This window comes from Cryptomeria japonica, chromosome 5 (assembly GCF_030272615.1).
Source record: "Cryptomeria japonica chromosome 5, Sugi_1.0, whole genome shotgun sequence".
Taxonomy (NCBI): Eukaryota; Viridiplantae; Streptophyta; class Pinopsida; order Cupressales; family Cupressaceae; genus Cryptomeria; species Cryptomeria japonica.
Window position 1 is genome coordinate 151,300,600 of NC_081409.1, and position 19,009 is coordinate 151,319,608.

Consider the following 19,009-nt stretch of genomic DNA (forward strand, 5'->3'; position numbering starts at 1 on the left):
GAGTTCGAACTTTGCAATTAGAAACCCAATCAGTCCTTCCAAATTCGAACTTGATTTGTTTCTATTTTTCTTTCATTCATCGAACCTAGATATGTCTTATTTCTTTGTTGAGTTCAGTCCCTTGGGAAGTTTCTAGTTTTAATTTCAGTTCACTCACAAATCGAACTTCACCTTCCTTCTTTCAAAATTCGAACTCACTATATTTCTAAAATTGGTTTTGATGAAATCTTTTGCTCTCCAAATTGGACCTCATGAAAATCTTTCTTAATACTGGCAAATTTTAATAGTTTCCTTTCTAGTTCAAAATCGGACTTAGCAAAATTCTTTTCCCAAATCGGAGTTTGAAAGATACTTTCCCAATCATGGCGGACTTTAGCAAATGCTTTCCCTTATCACATCGGACTTTGTGAATTACTTTCCTCATCACATCGGACTTTATGAGAAACTTTCCTAGCTGCTGGGTGGAGTTGATAGATTTCTTTCCTTGTTCAAGGCGGAGTTTAAGAAAATCTTTCCTCATTCACATCAGACCTCAAGAAATATTTTCCTTGGGCGGAGTTCATCAAACATTTTCCTTACTCTAGGCGGACTTGACCAAAACTCTTCCTCTTCAAGGTGGATTTGAGGAAATGTATTCCTTGCTTATGGCGGACTTCATGGGTTCTTTTCCTCCCTTTGCTGATCAAACTTAGCAATTAATTTAGCCTCCTCATGATTTTGAATTTGAAAATTGTTTTCTTCATCGTGCTTTCGAATCCTTTCAACTCTCCACAAGTTTAGGTGATTGATGCTCTTTGGATCAAATTTGAATTTTGGATGATAATTTCTCATTATTTTCACCCCGGAGACACAAAACTTCATGATCCTGAGCGAGCCGACCAATCCCTAGATTCCACTTTCCAAAAATAGAAAAAGCAAGAATCCCTTACAAATAGGAAAAACTTTCTAATAATAGCCATTCCAAGGATTGTGCCCAAAGTTCCAAAAATGAAACTTCCTAAAAAATAGGAAAAAGCAAAAAAAAAAAAGCAAACTTTCCAAAAATAAAAAAGTTGTCCAAATTGACTCAAATCGATTGCATTTTTCGTCCCTTGGGCCCTCTAAGCACTTCGATGGCATTCAAACATTGTTTCGAGCATAATTTCCTTAACTGACTGATGACCCCTTGATGATTCTGGTGCCATGAAATTGCGACGCTCTGACAAAACCCTAAAAGCAAAAGCAAGGAGGACGGTCCCCATTTGCAATGGGGTGATGTGTGAAAAGGTCACAACACTATCCAATTTTTCTCTAAATCTGCTAGCTGATGACAAAGTATGGTAATAGCAAATATTTCAAATAGAATATTCATTGGATGAAGTAATGATAAAAAAAACACGGCCAATACATAACTCAAAAGTGTTAACTGTATTGTAGCTGAAAAGCTAGAAATTAAATTTTCAAAACCCATAATTCCATAAATGCAATATGAATATAACAAGCTTCTTCAGCTGTATCAATTTCTTATTAACAATATCACTTTTTATTATAATGACAAAATCTGAAAATTCTTGAACTCCGAAACTTGACACACATAAAAATGAAAAGATCAGCATACATTAGACAAAAGACTGCCTACCAGATTTGAAGAAAGAATCTTCCAGACTTCAAGGCAGTCATTGTAATTTTCTTAACGACATGAACATTCTTCAATCATTGTCTCAATATGGAGATCAAAAGGGTTGTGCAGAATACCTGAGTTCCAATGCCTGCAATTAGACCAATGGTTTCCAGCCAGGCACAACACCAAGATGCAAATGGACCCCAGACAGGGCCAGCCAAATGAGCAGCCCAGAAGTACAAGGAACCAGTTGTCTTATTGGAAATGACAATGAACATTGTATTAGTTTAAACTTCAAAAATTGTTGACACGAAGAGGTGTCCATAATATAAAAGCAGTTTCCAAATAAACTGTAGTATTTACCATTTTTTCACATTTAAAAGGTCAGTAATAATACTTGTTTATTTACCATTTTGTGATCATGATTCAATCAATCCCATGAGAAAACAAAAGCTAGATTGAGAAAATGCCCGGGCAGATTAGATCAGAATATCAGAAAACTAGGGCTCCAAGCTTATCAAGAGCTTGAAATATGATGCTTCCCTCATCTTCTAGATGGAATGCCGTACCAATATTCAAGGATAACTGGCACCCAGTTTGCAACTTAATCTAAAATTCCAAGATACTTATGAAAACAAAAATGCATTCATAATTTTCTGTTCATATAAAATTGTGCACTATTAATAATAAATTATTAATTTGCATTGCACTTTTCACGGATATTAAAGTTGTCAGGTATTACAAATTTAATATAAAATCCAACTGAGATAATGGTCTGACCTGAATGTATTGCATACGCCAACCCAATAATGAGAAGGAGAAGAACAAGGTCAATATACTCATTCAACAATGGGTCTGCCTTCAAGTATGTGTTAATCTCAATAGCCATAATGCCTCCAAATAGAGCCAAAGCAAAGCAAGAGTTCGAAGGAGCCTTAAAGAGTCTAAAGGAAGCATTTTTCAATGGTTTGCACCACCATTAAAAAATAGGAGAAAACTTTGCAGAGGCAGAGGTGCTTAGCTTGGCTGTATATGTATTATGTATAATGGCCTTCCAAGCAAATTTAATGGGGAAAGCATATTCAGAAGTTTTAATCGCAACTCTGAATAATATTTTAGATTCCAACACTAGTTAATGGTAAACATTGAGCAAACTAGACGAAATAAAATATTTGTGTACTTTTAAACAAAACATATTCATCCACATCATTGAAATAACCTACATTACCAGATTATCCAGAAGCCCCTACCATTCCCAAATCAAAACAATTCTTGTAACAATCCTGGATCTGGTTCTCCATGGAAAGTGAAACATCCCAAGTTCTTCAGAGACACTTTGTCCTTTCTGGGATGTTTCTGCAAACAGAGCAGCCATTTTTGCTGAATGTTTTGCAAAAAGAAAAAAAACTAAATTAATCTAAACCAGATATCATAAAATTGATAAACCTATGATATTTTGAATCAGTAATTGTTTTGTTAAATTTATTTATTTTAATGATGGTTTTGGACATAAAATAAATATTAAAGTAATTTTATTAAAATTTTGCATGTTTTTTTATATGTTCGGTACAGATGTTTCCATGACAAACAACACTCAGGGTCCAAAAATATTTGGCTTTCATAACCCAAACTCAAACCCTAATTTGTTACTTGGTAACTTAGGAGTCAGATTATATATCATTTATGGCTGGGATGAATAATGAAACAAGTAAACTGAAATGGGAAAACCCACTGGATTTGTTGGAATTGATAGGATTGGAGTAGAGAAAAAAAATGTACATTGGTATTATATAATAAGAGAAACCAGGACATCCGTCTAAGAAGTTAATAAACAGAGGTTTACCTCATAAAGTTATATTATCTCAAATGAAAAATGCTTGAGGATATGGAAGAAATATCCTTAAAAGTATGATTTTCTTTTCCTAGATGATTTGCCACAACTTTGGCCAAGTGGAGTGCCAATACTGCTCAACTTCTGGACCTAATATTAAAATCAATACTCCAAAATGGGACAAGGAAGGATGATTTTCAGGCCCCTTATTGGAATGCTTTTGCCAGAAATACTATAAAAGAAAATAACCCTAGAATCAAATCAACCAAGAAATCTTCTGCAAGTTGCCATGTCTTTTCCAATATCCTAGAATGTTATATTCTACTTTACATTTGATGGTGGTAAATGACTATCCATGAGCAAAACTATGGAAACTTACTGGAAATTATTATTCCATATAAATGTGACTACATTTCAAGAATTTTACATAAGAAAAATATTATTTTTCTCTCAAAAACATGAATAAATAATGTTTGGTGGCATGCCAAGCTGGCGTTCTTGTAGAAAATATTTTCCTCAAATGAAAGTTTCTATCTATGTTGAATGGATTGAAAGCTCCATCAAAGGGTATGGCAAGGCCTCAAAGCTTGTTGCACTTCAAGAGGTTGTTCAACAAAAAGAAGCTTATTCATAGGTGGCCATGCTTGTTGTTACAATTCTATACAGATCTTCACTCAACCATGAATGGTCCACAAATCTTCAAGTAATGGAGGTCGGCTTTGGGAACAAATTGTCAAACATACAACTAAAAAGATAAAGGAAGAAGATAATCATAACAAAGGCATCATTTACTCATTTACAACCTTATTTAATCATCAATTGCATCATTGTGGTTTAGATGACATTGTGGCATTGTGCAATCAAATCTTTGATTCATCCTGGTCAAAACCTCAATTTTCACTCTCCTAAACAAGTTGTACACAACTTTGTGAACATTTTCATTTAACCACACATGACAAACAAGCATGATATTACCATTGTTTGACTTGTTTATTACTTTATATAGATCAAAGAATGACTCAATTTCACCGATTCATTAAATACCCAAATCCCTAATAAAAAAATTGGGCAGAAGAGAAAGAAGGTATCAAGTGGCCAGTAAATAAAACTTTTGCATTTACAAGCCCTTAATTTTGAGTTTTTAGAAGCAATGACCAATGTTTCACCTTCAGCAATTTATTCTCTCTGCCTGCATTAACCATCTACGAGGTAGAATTATACTTCATTTGACCTATTTAAAGCATGTTTGAACAAAAATTGCAGCTTTAACCAGCACTGAAATTTTGACTATTTGTTGACTAAGTTGCCAATTCGGATGCAAGTACACAATACAACAGAAAAAAAATTCCCTGGGTATGCATACAAGTTCATGTGTGAATGTGTGTGTATTTGAAAACTTAAGAGCAAAATAGATGCAAAAGGAGATGGCTTTATCACTACTAAATCTTTGTCGCCCTCCCAAAACCCTAAATCCCTCCTTTTCTACAAATGGCATTTGTCTCTCCTCACCAGCCAAATGCCACAAAAGAAACACTATGATAGCTTCACTATTGCCAAAGAGAAAAGCCACTTCAAACGTGTCATCACACAACTTGGTTCCTCCAATGCAACTCACTCAAAAGGCAAATAGATGCACCATAGGGGCATATGCACCCAAATCCCAATCTCCATATTTTTCCTAAATGGAACATAGTTTTCTCTTGCAACATTCCAACAAAACATGTCACTCTTCAGAAAAGAATTCTACCATTGGCAGTACTAGCAACGCACAACCCTACAAATCCTCAACAAATATGATTTATCATTGCGTTTTTCCTCCTAATAATAAGTTGGATCCAAGCAAAAAAGGTTAGCATACTTCCCCATAAAGGAAGATTCGGCCCCTCACTTGTGCCAAATCTTCCCTTGTTCTCATATTTGGGGATGAAGTTGTTGAATGTGAGGAACTTTTGTTGAACAAGGGTTGATTGGCTACTTCAACAGCCTCTAGCTAGGCCTCCCTAATCTACACAATAAATTTCGAAAAAACTAGCAACCTATAATGGAAAATAATTTGGAAATATAACCTTGTGCTTAGAGGTATTTTATCATAGTTTTTTAATCTACCAAGTATCAGGATGTTATCCTTTGTGATAATTATTAAATGTGGGGGGAAACATTCACTCATGCTAAAACCTTCACATCATGCTTTCAATCCCACCACTGAATCATTCAATGTCATGCCAATTTGGGTTCAACATTCAAATCTTTTGCTTCAATTTTGGATTGAAACATTCTTTGAAGCTATTGGCAACTCATTGGGATGTTTTTTAACGACAAAATCTGGTCACCTTTGTTTTCACTTTTCACACAAATTTTGTGTACATTCTCGTTGATCTAGACATTCAAAAGAACTTCTTATAGATATCATTCTAAAAGTAGGTATTCACACATGGCCCCACCTTTCGGACTACAAGGTGTTGGTGTGAACTAAGTGGTTTAACTTTACCTAACTAGTTCACCTAGTAGGTCCTATTCACATGTTAAGTTTACTAAGAACCTAGGAATCTTTTTAGAATTCTTAGTTATCAATGAGATCTTATCTCATTTACTTCTTGTGTCCTAGATCATTTAATATTTGTTATGTTAGTTGTCTCATGTTATGGGATTAAGACACATGTATGTTGTGACGTTTTCACACATCACCCCATTGCAAATGGGGACCCCCTACTTTTAGGCCCTCTTGGACTTTTGGTTTTTGTTCTTTGGCTCTTTTCGCAACAGTCTCTTCGATCTCCTGATTCTACAAGTGTGTTGATGAAATTTCATAAATTTTGCAAGTCATTTGAGCGAATTTGTCTAAGTCTGGAGCTCGTTCAGTTTATTTTAGGGTTTTGCCCTTCAGACTTAGATTTGAGGTCTTTCCCTTAGGGTTTTGGAAAAACTGAGCATTGCATTGAAATCAAAGCCCTTCAAGGAAGCTACCAATAAAATTTGAGCAAATTCTAAGCAACTTTCTATTTTTAGAAAATTTCACTGCCTCTCGGATTGTCTATTTTGCCAAAAATCAAACTTACTATTTTTAGAAGTTTCTATTTTTAGTAAGTGTCATCCTGCCTTGGTTTGCCCTAATTCTGACATTTTGAGGCACTTACTATTTTTAGTAAATCTATTTTTTGCAAGTTCATCGCAGGCAGTGGTCTCGACACTAAAGATAGAGCCTTCCTGAATATTTGTCTAAATCCGGAAAGTTGAAAAGGTAGACAGTTGATCAAAAATGGCTAAGTCTGGAACTCCTTCCTGAAGTGGAAAAAACATCGAAAAATCTTCTAAGGCAGGAAAAATCACTTCAAAATCCAAAAATGGCATTCCAAGTCTGGAAAGGTGAAAATGGCTAATCTGGAAGAAAATTAAGCAAGAATTCTTCACCCCATGGAAAAGACATTCCAGGAATAGCATGGGCGTTAAAGTGACCCCATGGATGAATTCTCCTTGATGCCAAATGTTCCACATGGTATGATCCATGCCCAAGTCAAAATAGGGAACGCCAAAGTGAGGTCATGGAGGAATTTTCCTCCTTGACCAAAATTCCTTCACCATATGTTTCTAGCGCCCAAGATGGATGTATGAGCGCCAAAATGGGTCATTGAGGATTTTTCCTCCATGACAAAATTCCTGCAGCATGCCATTCTAGCACCTAGACTAGAGGGGTGAGCGCTAAAGTGAGGAGAAGGAATTTCTTCCCAAGGAAGAATTCCTCAACAGGGTCAATCCAGCGCCCAGGTAGGGGCATAAAGTGCTAAACAGGGGGTTAGGAGGAATTCTCCTCAAGCAACATTCCTCCATGACATGGATTCAGTGCCCAAGGTTGAACTGAAATGATCGATCAAGGAAGAAAATAGGAATTCCTCCCTCAAGGATGAAAATTTTGCCCAGGATGAAGAAATTTCAAGATCAAGGTAAAAAATTGATCAGAGAGAATTTTCTTTCTCCTGAATTCCAAAGCTCAGAAATGAAAAAATTCCCAAAAAATAGGAAAGGTGATGATTTGATCAAAAATCTTCTACAGAACAAGATGAGCTCAAAAACACAAAGAAATTCCTTCCAAATAAAAAATTCTCTCTCCAAAATTTCCAAGCATTCAGGGATCCTTCAGAAGTGGAGAAGATTGTTAAAATTCTTTAAAGGCAGGAAAATCTTCCAAAATATCTTTTGTAAGCTCAAAATGGAAAGATTCTTGTAAGGGACGAGTTGGTGACATCCAAAGAGAATATTCCATAGAGGTTCCCATGATGGCAGAGTCCACTTGCATGGCGAGAGTCTATTGAACGCATGGCAACATGGCGGTGCATTCATTGCTGGAATATTTGACCAAGTGGCAGCTGAGTCGATGCATGGCAAGATAATGGAGCATTTATTGCATGTGCCCGATTTTGAAGATGGTAGAGCATTTAAGGCACAATGGGCGATTTTTGCATAATGGAGCATTTATTATACATTGGCCGAATTTGAAAGTGGTGGTGCATTTAATGCACAATGGATGCCATATTTGGTAGAAATGTAATTAATTGAATATAGACATAATGGGTCATTAATGTTTATTCCCACCTTGTTGCATCATGTGTGTGGAATCTTTTAGGTCAAAGCTTAATTAGGGTTTGCATGTAATCAAGGTTGGAGGCCTATATATAGGGTTGGCCCCTTCATTTGTAAAGCAAGGAGATTTGTATGAAATTGTTGCAATAAGTTTTTGAGATAGTAACAGTGATGCATTGTTCTCTGATGGTGTTCACTTAAGTTATTTTTCAAAACTTGCATCGTTTCACCTTCCTCACTTAGAGTAGAATTTTATTTTTCAAGCATTTAGATGAATGAGGTTGATTGCAGTGTGTCAAGGAAAAGATCACTTGCTCATACCTTTTGTTGATAGATGATTGTCATTAAAAATGCAAGGTTGGACTCAGCTATTTTATGTGTGCATTTAATCCGAATTATTGAATGTATATTGTTCTCTGATGGTATTCATTGATGATTTGAAATATTTAAAACACAACCCTTGAAGATTGCACACACTTCGTTTAGTTGGCTCAACGTGGTGAAGTGAAGTGTGGTTGATCCTATCCTAGACATTGCTATCTACTGAGTTCCTAGATTCAGCTTAGTCTTCTTAAACCCTTTCCCCTTTAATTTCAGTTCATTCCAGTTTAGTTCATTTGAAACAGAAGCATCACAGAATTGCTATATCCGATGATGAAGTTACAGCCACACCAAAGAAGTGAAAGAATGATCCAAATGTAGTCCCTTGGATTACCAACAACATTACCACACGAACCTATATCCACAAAAAGTCACTAGTACGCAGTTGGAACCTTGGAGTCATCATATGATCTTCCTATAATCTTAGCATACATTGAGGATAAGGTAGTTGTTGGGAAACTTTATTCTGTGTTGGTATGGTCACAAAACACACGTCAACAATGTCATGATCTTTTCCTAATCCTATCTTTCACCTTACATATATAAGCAAGGCCTCTTGTACACTTTGTATCATAGGATCATTAGATCATCAAATCAAAGGTTTAGATCATAGAGGAATCTACTATCAATGATCCATTGTTAATTATTATAGATTGGCATCCTTAATAATATCAAGAAAGCTATTTTATTGCCAATTCTTCTTGTGGAAGGTTATCTTTTATTTTGCAAAATCAAGTAATTGTGGGGTCTGTGAGCTAATTTTCAGCTCCTACATGAGAGTTTGGAGCTATGAAACAAATCACATAGCTTTAGATCATTGTATATCTAGAAGAAAATCAAACCACCAACCCTCGTGGTGGAAAGATGCTCTTCCTAAACATTTTACCATGATAGTAACACAAGCAATATCTACCTCTTCATTTGCACCAGCACAAGGTTTGAATGGTGTGATGATTAGTTAAGGAAATCCTTTGGAGGTAGCTCCTTCCCCAATCAAGCAAGAAATCTATCTCTCTATAATGTCCCCTTCCTAAGCACTTCAATTTGGTGGACTATTAACCTATCCAACAGGTTTCCATAGACTAATAAGTTGGGTAAGGGAACTCGTGATGGTAGTTTGACTTGACAATTATAGGTGTTTCTATGAGCTTGAGTGGTTGAGTTGTGCATAATGCCCTTTTCTAGAGTAGATTTGAATGGTTTTCCCATACTTTTTAGTAAGTCACTTTTAGGCACCAACTAAGCTAGTTGTTAGTTTTGCTATTTTTAGAATGGTTGGCGGATGCAATTAATGATGATATCTCAATATTTGATATAGTCTAGTGCTTTTAAATTAAATAGATAAGTTATTAAATTATGAAGTTAAATTAAAAAATTAACTTTATCATTATTTTAATATATTTAATAAAGGACTATATGGGCACCCAAATATTAAAGTGTAAGTGTTTTAATTTAATAAAGGGGGCATTTTGGGGATGGGCACCACTTAAGGGAGACATAAGGTTTTAAAATAAAATTAAAAACTGACTATTGGCTAGGAGTGTAACCTTTTGGAGAGCTATAAAAGCAAGTTTTAAGAGCTCATTTCATATGCTTGGTTTGATATTTTGGAAATCTTCTTTGCTGGTTGAACTTGTTAATCCTATAGCTTTTTGAGGACAAAAACCCTTGCAAGGAACATCTTCCACGTTGGTGAGAGATCCAATCTCGAGGATTACTTGGTGGTTTCAGATAGAGATCACAACTGGGCTTCATTGTTGCATAAAGTTTATTGGTATATCAAAACCTGTGAGAGGTCAATTGGAGAGTTTTGAGGGAGATTTGCTGATGTTATCATCTTCCTTTGTTAGTCACACCTCCATTCTAGATGGTCATACCATCTAGGGTATGGCATGGAGCTTCTTGGGCTTCTAGTTGGGATTTGACATGATTTATTTTGCTTGGGGTGGTATCTAGGGTTCCTACAACATTGTCTCTCAGTTTTATCGACAAAAGAGACTCTTCCTGACTGTGGCGCATGTTATGACGTCTTCACACATCTCCCCATTGCAAATGGGGACCCCCACTTTTTTCCACTTTCTAGGTTAGTCGTCTGGTAGTGTCTCTAGCTATTAACCTTTTACTTGAGAAAGTGCAGTGTCTCAAGCTGTCAAGAGCTAATCAAGTCAAGTCTCTCTCTTTGAGTTGGAGTAAGGTCAGTTTTGCTCTTAATGCATTGGTAATGAGTTATTTATAATGATCATTTCATTTGATCATCATCATATGCTATCAAGTCATAGGTGATATGTTGAATGCAAGTGTGGAGGTCAGTTGCAAGAATTGAGATGTTTGATGAATGCCAATCAGAGTGAAAACTTAGACAAGCATGAGGAGGCTTGGTTGATGATGAAGGACCCTTAAAATGAGTAAGGTAAGTGCCACAACCCATAAAATTGAACAAGAGAGGTCACTTCCTATGACCCCTCAAAATCTCGGCCTGCCTTCACTCGCAGTCAATGACCCTCCAAAAGTCTGACCTATTTTAGTTTACTTCCAGTTGGACCTAAAAAGTCCGATCTCCCATCAACTAGTGCAAGTGGCACTTGAAAAGCCCGACCACCTAGAGGTCACTTCATGTGACCCATCAAAAGCTCGATCAAGATGGAAAATTTCTATACTTGGCAAAATGAACTTTGATTGAGGAAAAGTTCTAATGCTTTGAGGGATAATATTGTTTGAGGTTGATAAAGTTTGCTAGGTGGGAATGGAAATGCATTGAAGAGTTCATTGAGTGGGTTGTATTGATATCTTCATTCACTGTCAGTGCCCCTCCAAATCCCCGACCTGCTTGCTAGCATTTCCAGTTGGTGCTGAAATCCATGACCAACTTGAGTCACTGTCAGTGACCCCTTAAATCCTTGACCTCCTCCAAGTCATTGCTAGTGACACCTCAAAACCCACCCAAGGACTTGAAGATGTTTATACTGTTAAAAAGGGAATGATTTCAATGTCCAAGCAAAACAAGCAATCAGATTGGTGTAATCTTCTAGCAATGAGTGGAAAGATCTTGAACAAGCAGATTGAGGTAGTAAAGATGACATGTTGGAGCCACTATTAGTGAGGGGTCAAATCCCTGACCACTGCAGTGAGTGTCCAAAAGCCCGACCTCTTTATGATGATTATCAACGCACCCCCAAAAGTCCAAACTTATTGCAAGCACTGTCAGTGGGTGTCTAAAAGTCCGGCAATTGTCACTGGGTGTCTAAAAGTCTGACCAGCTCTAGGTCATTTCTACTTGACATCAAAACGGTCTGGCCCAAAGCTACGAAATGATGATCATGCTGTTGTATCAATGCTTGAGCAATAAAGATGAGGTTGCTTTCATGAAGGAAAGTAAGAATGATTTGAATGTCTGATCAAACAAATAACCAAGGTCGATGAAGAAATGAAGAAATAAAGGTGATCAAGAAGTTATCACTTCCACTTAGCAACCAAAAGTCCAACAACTGTCAGTGCCCTATCAAAAGTACGACCATTGTCAGTGCCCTATCAAAAGTCTGATCATTGTCAGTGAGGCTTTAAAAGCCCGAATTTCCTATGCCCCATCAAAAGTCTGAACTTCTTGAAGACCACTACCAGTGCAACTTGAAAACTCCAATTAACTTATAAGCATTTCCAGTGACACATGAAAAGTCTGCCCATCTAGAAGTAACTTCCAATCCATGGCTTAGAAAGCTAATGAGTAATAGCAGTTCCCAAACTTGAAACCAATGGAAATCAGACCTTAATCAAACCTGACTGCAAGCAAATTTTATCAGCAGATTACCACTTCCAGATTTGAATTAATGATTAGTGATGCACTAGGGGTATGAAAGATTGCCTTATTATCATGCTTTTTGATTCATTGTGTCTCCTTTCAGGTTTTGATGCAAGGAAAGGAGGCTGAGACAGATGAACATTCAGAAGACGTCAAGGAATTCAGCATGTGCAAAACAAGGAATCAAGTGCAAAAGGACTCTACTAAGGCGAAGACCCTCAAGGATGGCATGAAGAGGATTTCACAATGATGCAATGGAGGACTCATCATCACAAGGTGAAGGTCAACATCATCAATGAGCAGGTACAAGAGATGAAATGACAAAGGAAGAATAAGAACAATACATTCAAGGTAGAGAAGGACATCTCACCAGCTTGCGAGGATGAAGGATTCTAATGTTGAGAGATGAAACACATCATAGAGCGAAATTCCTTAGTATGATGGTGGATGCAAAGAGAAAGAGCTCAAGCGCATCAAGGCATTCACAATGACAAGTGAAGATTGAAAAGACAAGATATGAAGGACTCAACGAATGCAATGAGGATGGATGAACAAAACAGTGCAATCAATTAGAGAGGGTCGACTTAATCAAAGATGAGCAAGCTGAGGTGGCTCCTAGTCATCACCTATCCAATCACATCATTCCAGGATAAGGCGTCTAAATTCAATGCACCTAACTCATCAAACGACACAAATAACTACCACATGTGGGCACAAAATTCGATGCACCTACCCTCATTGTCTATTCGTCGAACTATCAAAGGAGGACATGTAATTTTATCATTGGTCAAGCATTAAATGCTATGTAATGGGTGTAACAAACCCTAATTAAGGTTTTCATCTTGTAATCTCGGCCATTGATTGTGAATCAATCTGAGCCACTCATTGTAATGAGAGCACCATATAAGGCTCCACTCTTTCATTTGTAAAGGATAATAGTTCAGCAATAGTCAATAATTAGTAGGTAGCAAACAGTTAGGTAACAGCTAGAGTAGAGTAGGAGAAAAGGGAGATTGTTGTCAAGACTTTGTTGCAAGAAGCATGTTAATTTCATTGAAGATATGGTGAACTTCATGTGTTGATTCAACATTTTGCATGGTCTCTACTTCTCATTTATTTTCATGTTGGTTAGATGGATGGAAGCTATTATGGATGATTAATGGTGAAAATCTTGTGTTCATACTACCAGTATTTCGCTGATTATACTACTAGTATTTCACTGATTGTGAAGTATCTTCCGTGGTCGACTGAACTCTCTTCATTGACATGCATTGCATTGATTGTGTCTATGTCGTTAGTAGTAACTTGAACATCATATGCTTACCTTAGGAGATCGCACTAAACTTTGTTGAGTTGTTGTTTTGCATGGAAAAACAAAGTCTAGTTGAATTTCACTTAATCATTCATAGTCTCTTACATTCCTAGGCTTAGATTAGGTTCACTGTGTTTGAATCATATTAATAATAGAATAACTAGAGAAAATGGCAACTCACCAAACAAACCCAAAACTTGATAGTATAAGCTGTAGATTCATTTCAAAGACCTTGTAGCACTTTCATGGGTGCACACAAAAACAATCATGAGATACAATCAGAAGTTCAAAGGTTGGGAAGAAGCACCAAAACTCTACAACAACTCTTTGACAAATATTCAATGCCCTTTGTGTTCTATTGTCTCCTTAATGATGACTTTTTGCATGAGAATCGCATCAAAGACAGCCTAAGAGACTCATATTGTACTTGGGGAACCTAGTCTAAACTATGGGTAAACCCTTGATCATCTGAGCCCCAAACCAAAACCAAAACTGCATTTTCACAACGTGTCACCTATCTTCGAAGAACTTGGTAACTTAGCTTGTTGAAGTACAAACATTTGTTTTTTCTAATTGATTAAGATCTATTAAACTCCTTAGCTATTTCTTTCATGAGATATGATATTATTGATCTTGTAATTTCCCTAAAGGGAGTTACAAAATAAGAACCTATAATAAGTTGGTGATCCAGTTCCAAAATACTGACCGCATTAACCAAAATATGAAATCAAGTGATGTACGATGGAGTATACTGACAAGATTATTGCATAAATGTTTCATGACTCCATAGGATTTAATCTAAGTTACCGGTTCGGGTTCGGGATCGGATTCAGAGATGCAAACCTGGTTCGTGTGTTCGGGGAAAAAAAAATTGCCTTTTGGGTTCATGGTTGGGTCTGTCCGTACATGTATATATATATATACACACACATAATATATGCAAAAATTTAAAGAAATATACAAAATTACAAATCTAAATACATTTAATTGTATGCTACTTCATCATTGATCAATGCCAAATGCCATTTCAATTGATAGTTCAGAATTTCAATAATATCATATTATGTAATACACTCATATGCCTTATAATACATATCAATGTTTCATAGATTCATATATGTCCAGGTTCACAATTCGAATGAAAATCATTACAATTACAAAATTGACAATCAAAAATAATAATTGTCTTCTATCTTCAAAGTTCAATGTTCATCAATCATCAAAAGGATCTAGATCAAGATCATCATCATTTGCTCCAAGTTCAAATTCAAAATCATTTGAACCCAAACAAGTGCCACTCCCAATAGCTCCATCAGCTGTAGGTATCTCGTCATCATCATTTAAAGTGACTCTCACTAGATCATCAACAGTTGCATCTGAAAAAAAAGGCAAAAAAAATGCAAAAAAAGTAGTTTTTTAATCTAAAAAAGTCACTTTTTAGTGACTTGACCCGCCCAGCCCGCGGGTTTGCTCAGGTCCGCACCTGGGTTCACCCGGGTTCTCACAGGGTTCACCATTTTCCCTATGGGTTCGCCAAGGCCAACTCAGACCCGTGCGGATCCGGTTCGCATTTGGGCCCCAAAACCCACGAACCCGGTATCTTAGGATTTAACTCATGATCACTGACCACTTCCGCAATCATTGTCCCGTGAAAGGCACTTGACAATTTCCTGGAGATTGAACTCATGCCTACTTGTACAGTTATTTAGATAGAAAAAGAAATTGATGACTTTATAGGAATAATAGTTTTAAACTTAGACTAAGGGAAGAATTCGACAGCCCAAAATCTCAACTCAGATTCAGAACTTGGAGAAACATGGCAAATTATGTGTATGTGTGTATGTGTGTAGAATAAATACAAAACTTTGTTAAAATGAATATATTGAATGAATTTAGAGAATGCATAGCAAGGAAAATTGTTGAAAATTTGTTGAAATCCATGGCAAAGTGAAAAAGGAAAAAAAACTGAAATTGGATAAAAAAATTGAAAAAGAATTTGAAACAAAATTGGAAAAAGTTTGAAAAACAAAATAAAAACATCTTCTGGCAGGCTAATTTCTGGCAAATAACTTGCTGAACAGTTCTTCCTCACATGTCCTCATAAGTTAGGCCAGCCGTAGCCCAGTTTAAAAACTACGATGGACACTGAAATCATGATCCACTGGCATACAAAATTTCATTTGCGACTCCATGGGGATTGAACTCATGATCACTTATTTGTTGATAAAGGAACTTGAAAAGCATCAAATACTCAAAATAAAGAAGTGTATATCTACTTACAGGAAATGAAGAACAAATCTCTGCCATGGCAACTGCAACGAAAGCTGTGAAAAAAGAAACAATGACCCATCCCCAAACAAGAGTTGCAGGCCCAGCATACAACAAGCTCGACCCATAGAGTGGCGTTATCCCTGTGAAGAGTGTCATTGTTGAAAATGAAATTGCAAAGGTCTTGAACAATGTCTGCTCACTCACAAAAATTAAAATTAAATCAGTTCCAAGACAATGTTTCCCTTTTGTTAACATGCCATGTAGAATTTTTACTATTATTTTTCATTGAACATAAGAATCATAATAAACATGAAACAATTGAATAAAGAATATATAGAAAAGTTATTTGCAATCAAACAGCTGCCAGTATGAGAGCAAGGCTGAAAATCACAGGGTAGAACCATGAGATAAAATAGATTGATAGATATTGAAATTTTAACAGCATCCACAAGACCAAAACAATCTGCAGGACCACAAGAATAGACAGAATCACTGATTAAGTGAGAAATTGCTGAAAGAAAGGAGAAGGAAGGCTAAGTTTAATTTTTAATCTCAACACTGCTTCTACTATTTTCTAAAGGTTGATCCTCCTACTATTATTTTGATCAAAAGTCCCTCAATTTTCCATTCTTCCGCTTCAAAGAGGGCAGGCACAGCTACATTCAAGTATTAGATCCTGTAAGATTTTGAATCTTCAAACATTTCAGGTGCTCATTTCAAACCTATATCCAAGGAGATCTGTTTAAATGTCTGCTCCAAGCAGATTTGCCCTAAAGATGGGTCCTCAAGGAAAAACCGAAACATCAGCAAGTTAAAAATCTTTTTCAGACAGCTTCTGGAAATAACTATGTAACAGATTTTTGCATCAACATTTTGAATCACACACCCAATGGATGGAGAAAGAATTTGAAATTATCCATAACCGTGCCAGAAGGACATCAAGAAAATGTAATCTAATCTACAAGAGATAGATTTTAGGACAACAAAACAGTTTGAAAGAGATGGATAGAAGGGACATAAGCTTTAGCACCTTTCAGCACATAGAATTGAGAATAACAAAATGTAAAAAGACACTATTTCCCTTCAAAACTCCAAGTTCCTTACTCTTTATCCTTCCCTTGTAAAGGGCCATTCGACAATTATGCCCCTCAACCGATGTATAGAATGAGCATAAAAAAGGCTCTCAACAGCAACAGCGCTTGAAGGACATGAACCAAAGGGAGATCGACTTTAGACTTTTTCAACATATAGAATTGACATGAAAGAGCATAAATGATATATGTCATTGTCTAAAATGTTTAAAACTTCCCTGCATTGTTTTTTTTGATAAAATACAAGTATGCCCCTTAACCAACAAAGGAGAATGAAGGTTTTATAGTCGCAGAAACAATTCCAAGACAACGGGGCAGTTCAAGCAAACCCTTGGACAACAAGAGGGTTCAAAAGACCTCAACCAAGAGGTAGATAACCTTTAGGACTTCCCAGCACCATAAAATTGGACATGAAAAAGTTAAACCAAGGACATCTCATTTTCCTGACTTAGTGGTGGAGAACTTGTGCTCTTGAAAGAGAGGTCACAAGTTCAAATCCTACATGAATAAGCTATGTAGACCTCGTCTGTAGCACACATAGGTGCCTCTACAAGAAGTACAGGGTAGTCCCATATTTCTCTAAGATAATTGTAGACCCAAAAATTGACAGATCACACGGTATCATGGAGTATAAAAGGATCCATTTCCATTTCCATTTCCATTTCTAAAATTCCATCCTAGATATACTTAACTTTACCTTCATAAATTCTCTTTGATTGAGATCTTTTAGGACAGTTATGCCACTGGACCAATGTAAGGAATAAGTTGAAGCGAACCCCCTTAACAGCAAGAGGGTTCAAAGGACCTCAAACCAAGACAAAACAAAGTTTAGGACTTCCTTGCACATAGAATTCATATGAAAGAGGCTCAAAAGACTTTGACAAAGAAGAAAACAGCCCTTAGGACTTCTTTGTGCATAGATTTCACATGAAAGCGAAAAAAGAACACACACCAAGTTCCTGAGCTTTGAACTCCAAGCTCCCAACAATTAAAACTCCCCTGTACAAATTCTCCTTTGTCGAGGTTCTTTAAAACAAATTATGCTGCTTAACCATAGTAAACATGGAGAATTTTACTCTCAGAAGCAATTCCAAGACGCAAATTTTTTATGCATATGCAACTGAGGGAAATGAAATAAACATAATCGAACCGCTCAATAGCAACAGGTTTCGAAGATCAAAGGGAGATAGCCTGCTTAGACTTCTCAAAACACAGAATCAGATAAAAAGGGAAAAAAAACACACCATTTCTCTTCGGAGCTCCTGCTTGTAGCCGAGCTCGTTGAGACGCCTCTCACCGGAATCCAGGCCATCATCTGCAGGCTCGCGAATCTCGCCTTCCGAGGCCGAGGCAACCCTACCGTTGGAGTCCATAATTTTGGCTTCATTGAATGATTCGAGCAAGGGAGCATAAATATCACTGCCATCTGGAGAAGAATTCGGCGACGGCTTTGGGTCTGCCAGATTGACCGACAATGGAAGTCGTGCAATTGGCCCAGGTTCGAGCCACACCTACGCCAATCCTTGACTGATTTTTACAAGGAATGTAAACGTATAATTGAGAGATTGCAATGTGAAATGAAGAAGTTACAAATTAAAATATCATGCAGAGAAATGTTCAAAGTTAACTACAGTTGGAGTTCGTAGCTCTCAATGTATGAAGTGTTTGTGGGGTTTTTGAGTTTTAGTTGGCATTCTTTATGGAATCTGTCGGTATCGGGAATCTTGCTGGTGGAAAGTGGGGCCTGAGATTCTGAGCTGTAAAGTTGAACAAACGAAAAAGTCAGAGATATAGACTGGGAAAGCTGCTCCCGCAAGCCATGAGAATGGTGGAAATTTGTTCCGTATGATATAGGCTTTCATGTTGAAAGTAAACAGTCATGACGTTTTTTTTAACTGGAATTCTTTTAGTATTAAATTGTGACGACTTGCTGACCTTATAAGTATTTCCTGATATAGAATTTTAGAGAGTAATGTCAACGTGGAGAAATGAAAAAAGAAAAGTATGGGGTTGTTAAAGCTGAATTTTGGAGTGTTACATGCAAATTTCTGATTAAGTCAAAATGATGACGACCCACACAACAGGTGTGTGGAAGGGTTTGAAAAAAGGAGGGTTGGAAATAGCAATTGCATATATCAAAAATGATAAGTGA

General features: G+C 36.7%; 1 protein-coding gene across 2 annotated transcripts in view; it reads right to left on the reverse strand.

Moving 5' to 3' along the window:
- The window catches only part of LOC131067625 (amino-acid permease BAT1 homolog), a 34,495-nt gene extending 15,975 nt beyond the window's left edge, over positions 1-18,520 (reverse strand). The window contains exons 1-3 of one of the 2 annotated variants that reach the window (XM_058002707.2): positions 18,102-18,520; positions 15,776-15,958; positions 1,735-1,854 (exon numbers count right to left, since the gene is read on the reverse strand). In XM_058002707.2, coding sequence (XP_057858690.1) covers positions 1,735-1,854; positions 15,776-15,958; positions 18,102-18,230 — 432 coding nt within the window. In that variant the 5' untranslated portion in view covers positions 18,231-18,520. The remainder of the gene's footprint in view (positions 1-1,734; positions 1,855-15,775; positions 15,959-18,101) is intronic. The other variant, XM_058002708.2, reaches the window with a different exon arrangement.
- Positions 18,521-19,009: the final 489 nt, after the last annotated feature.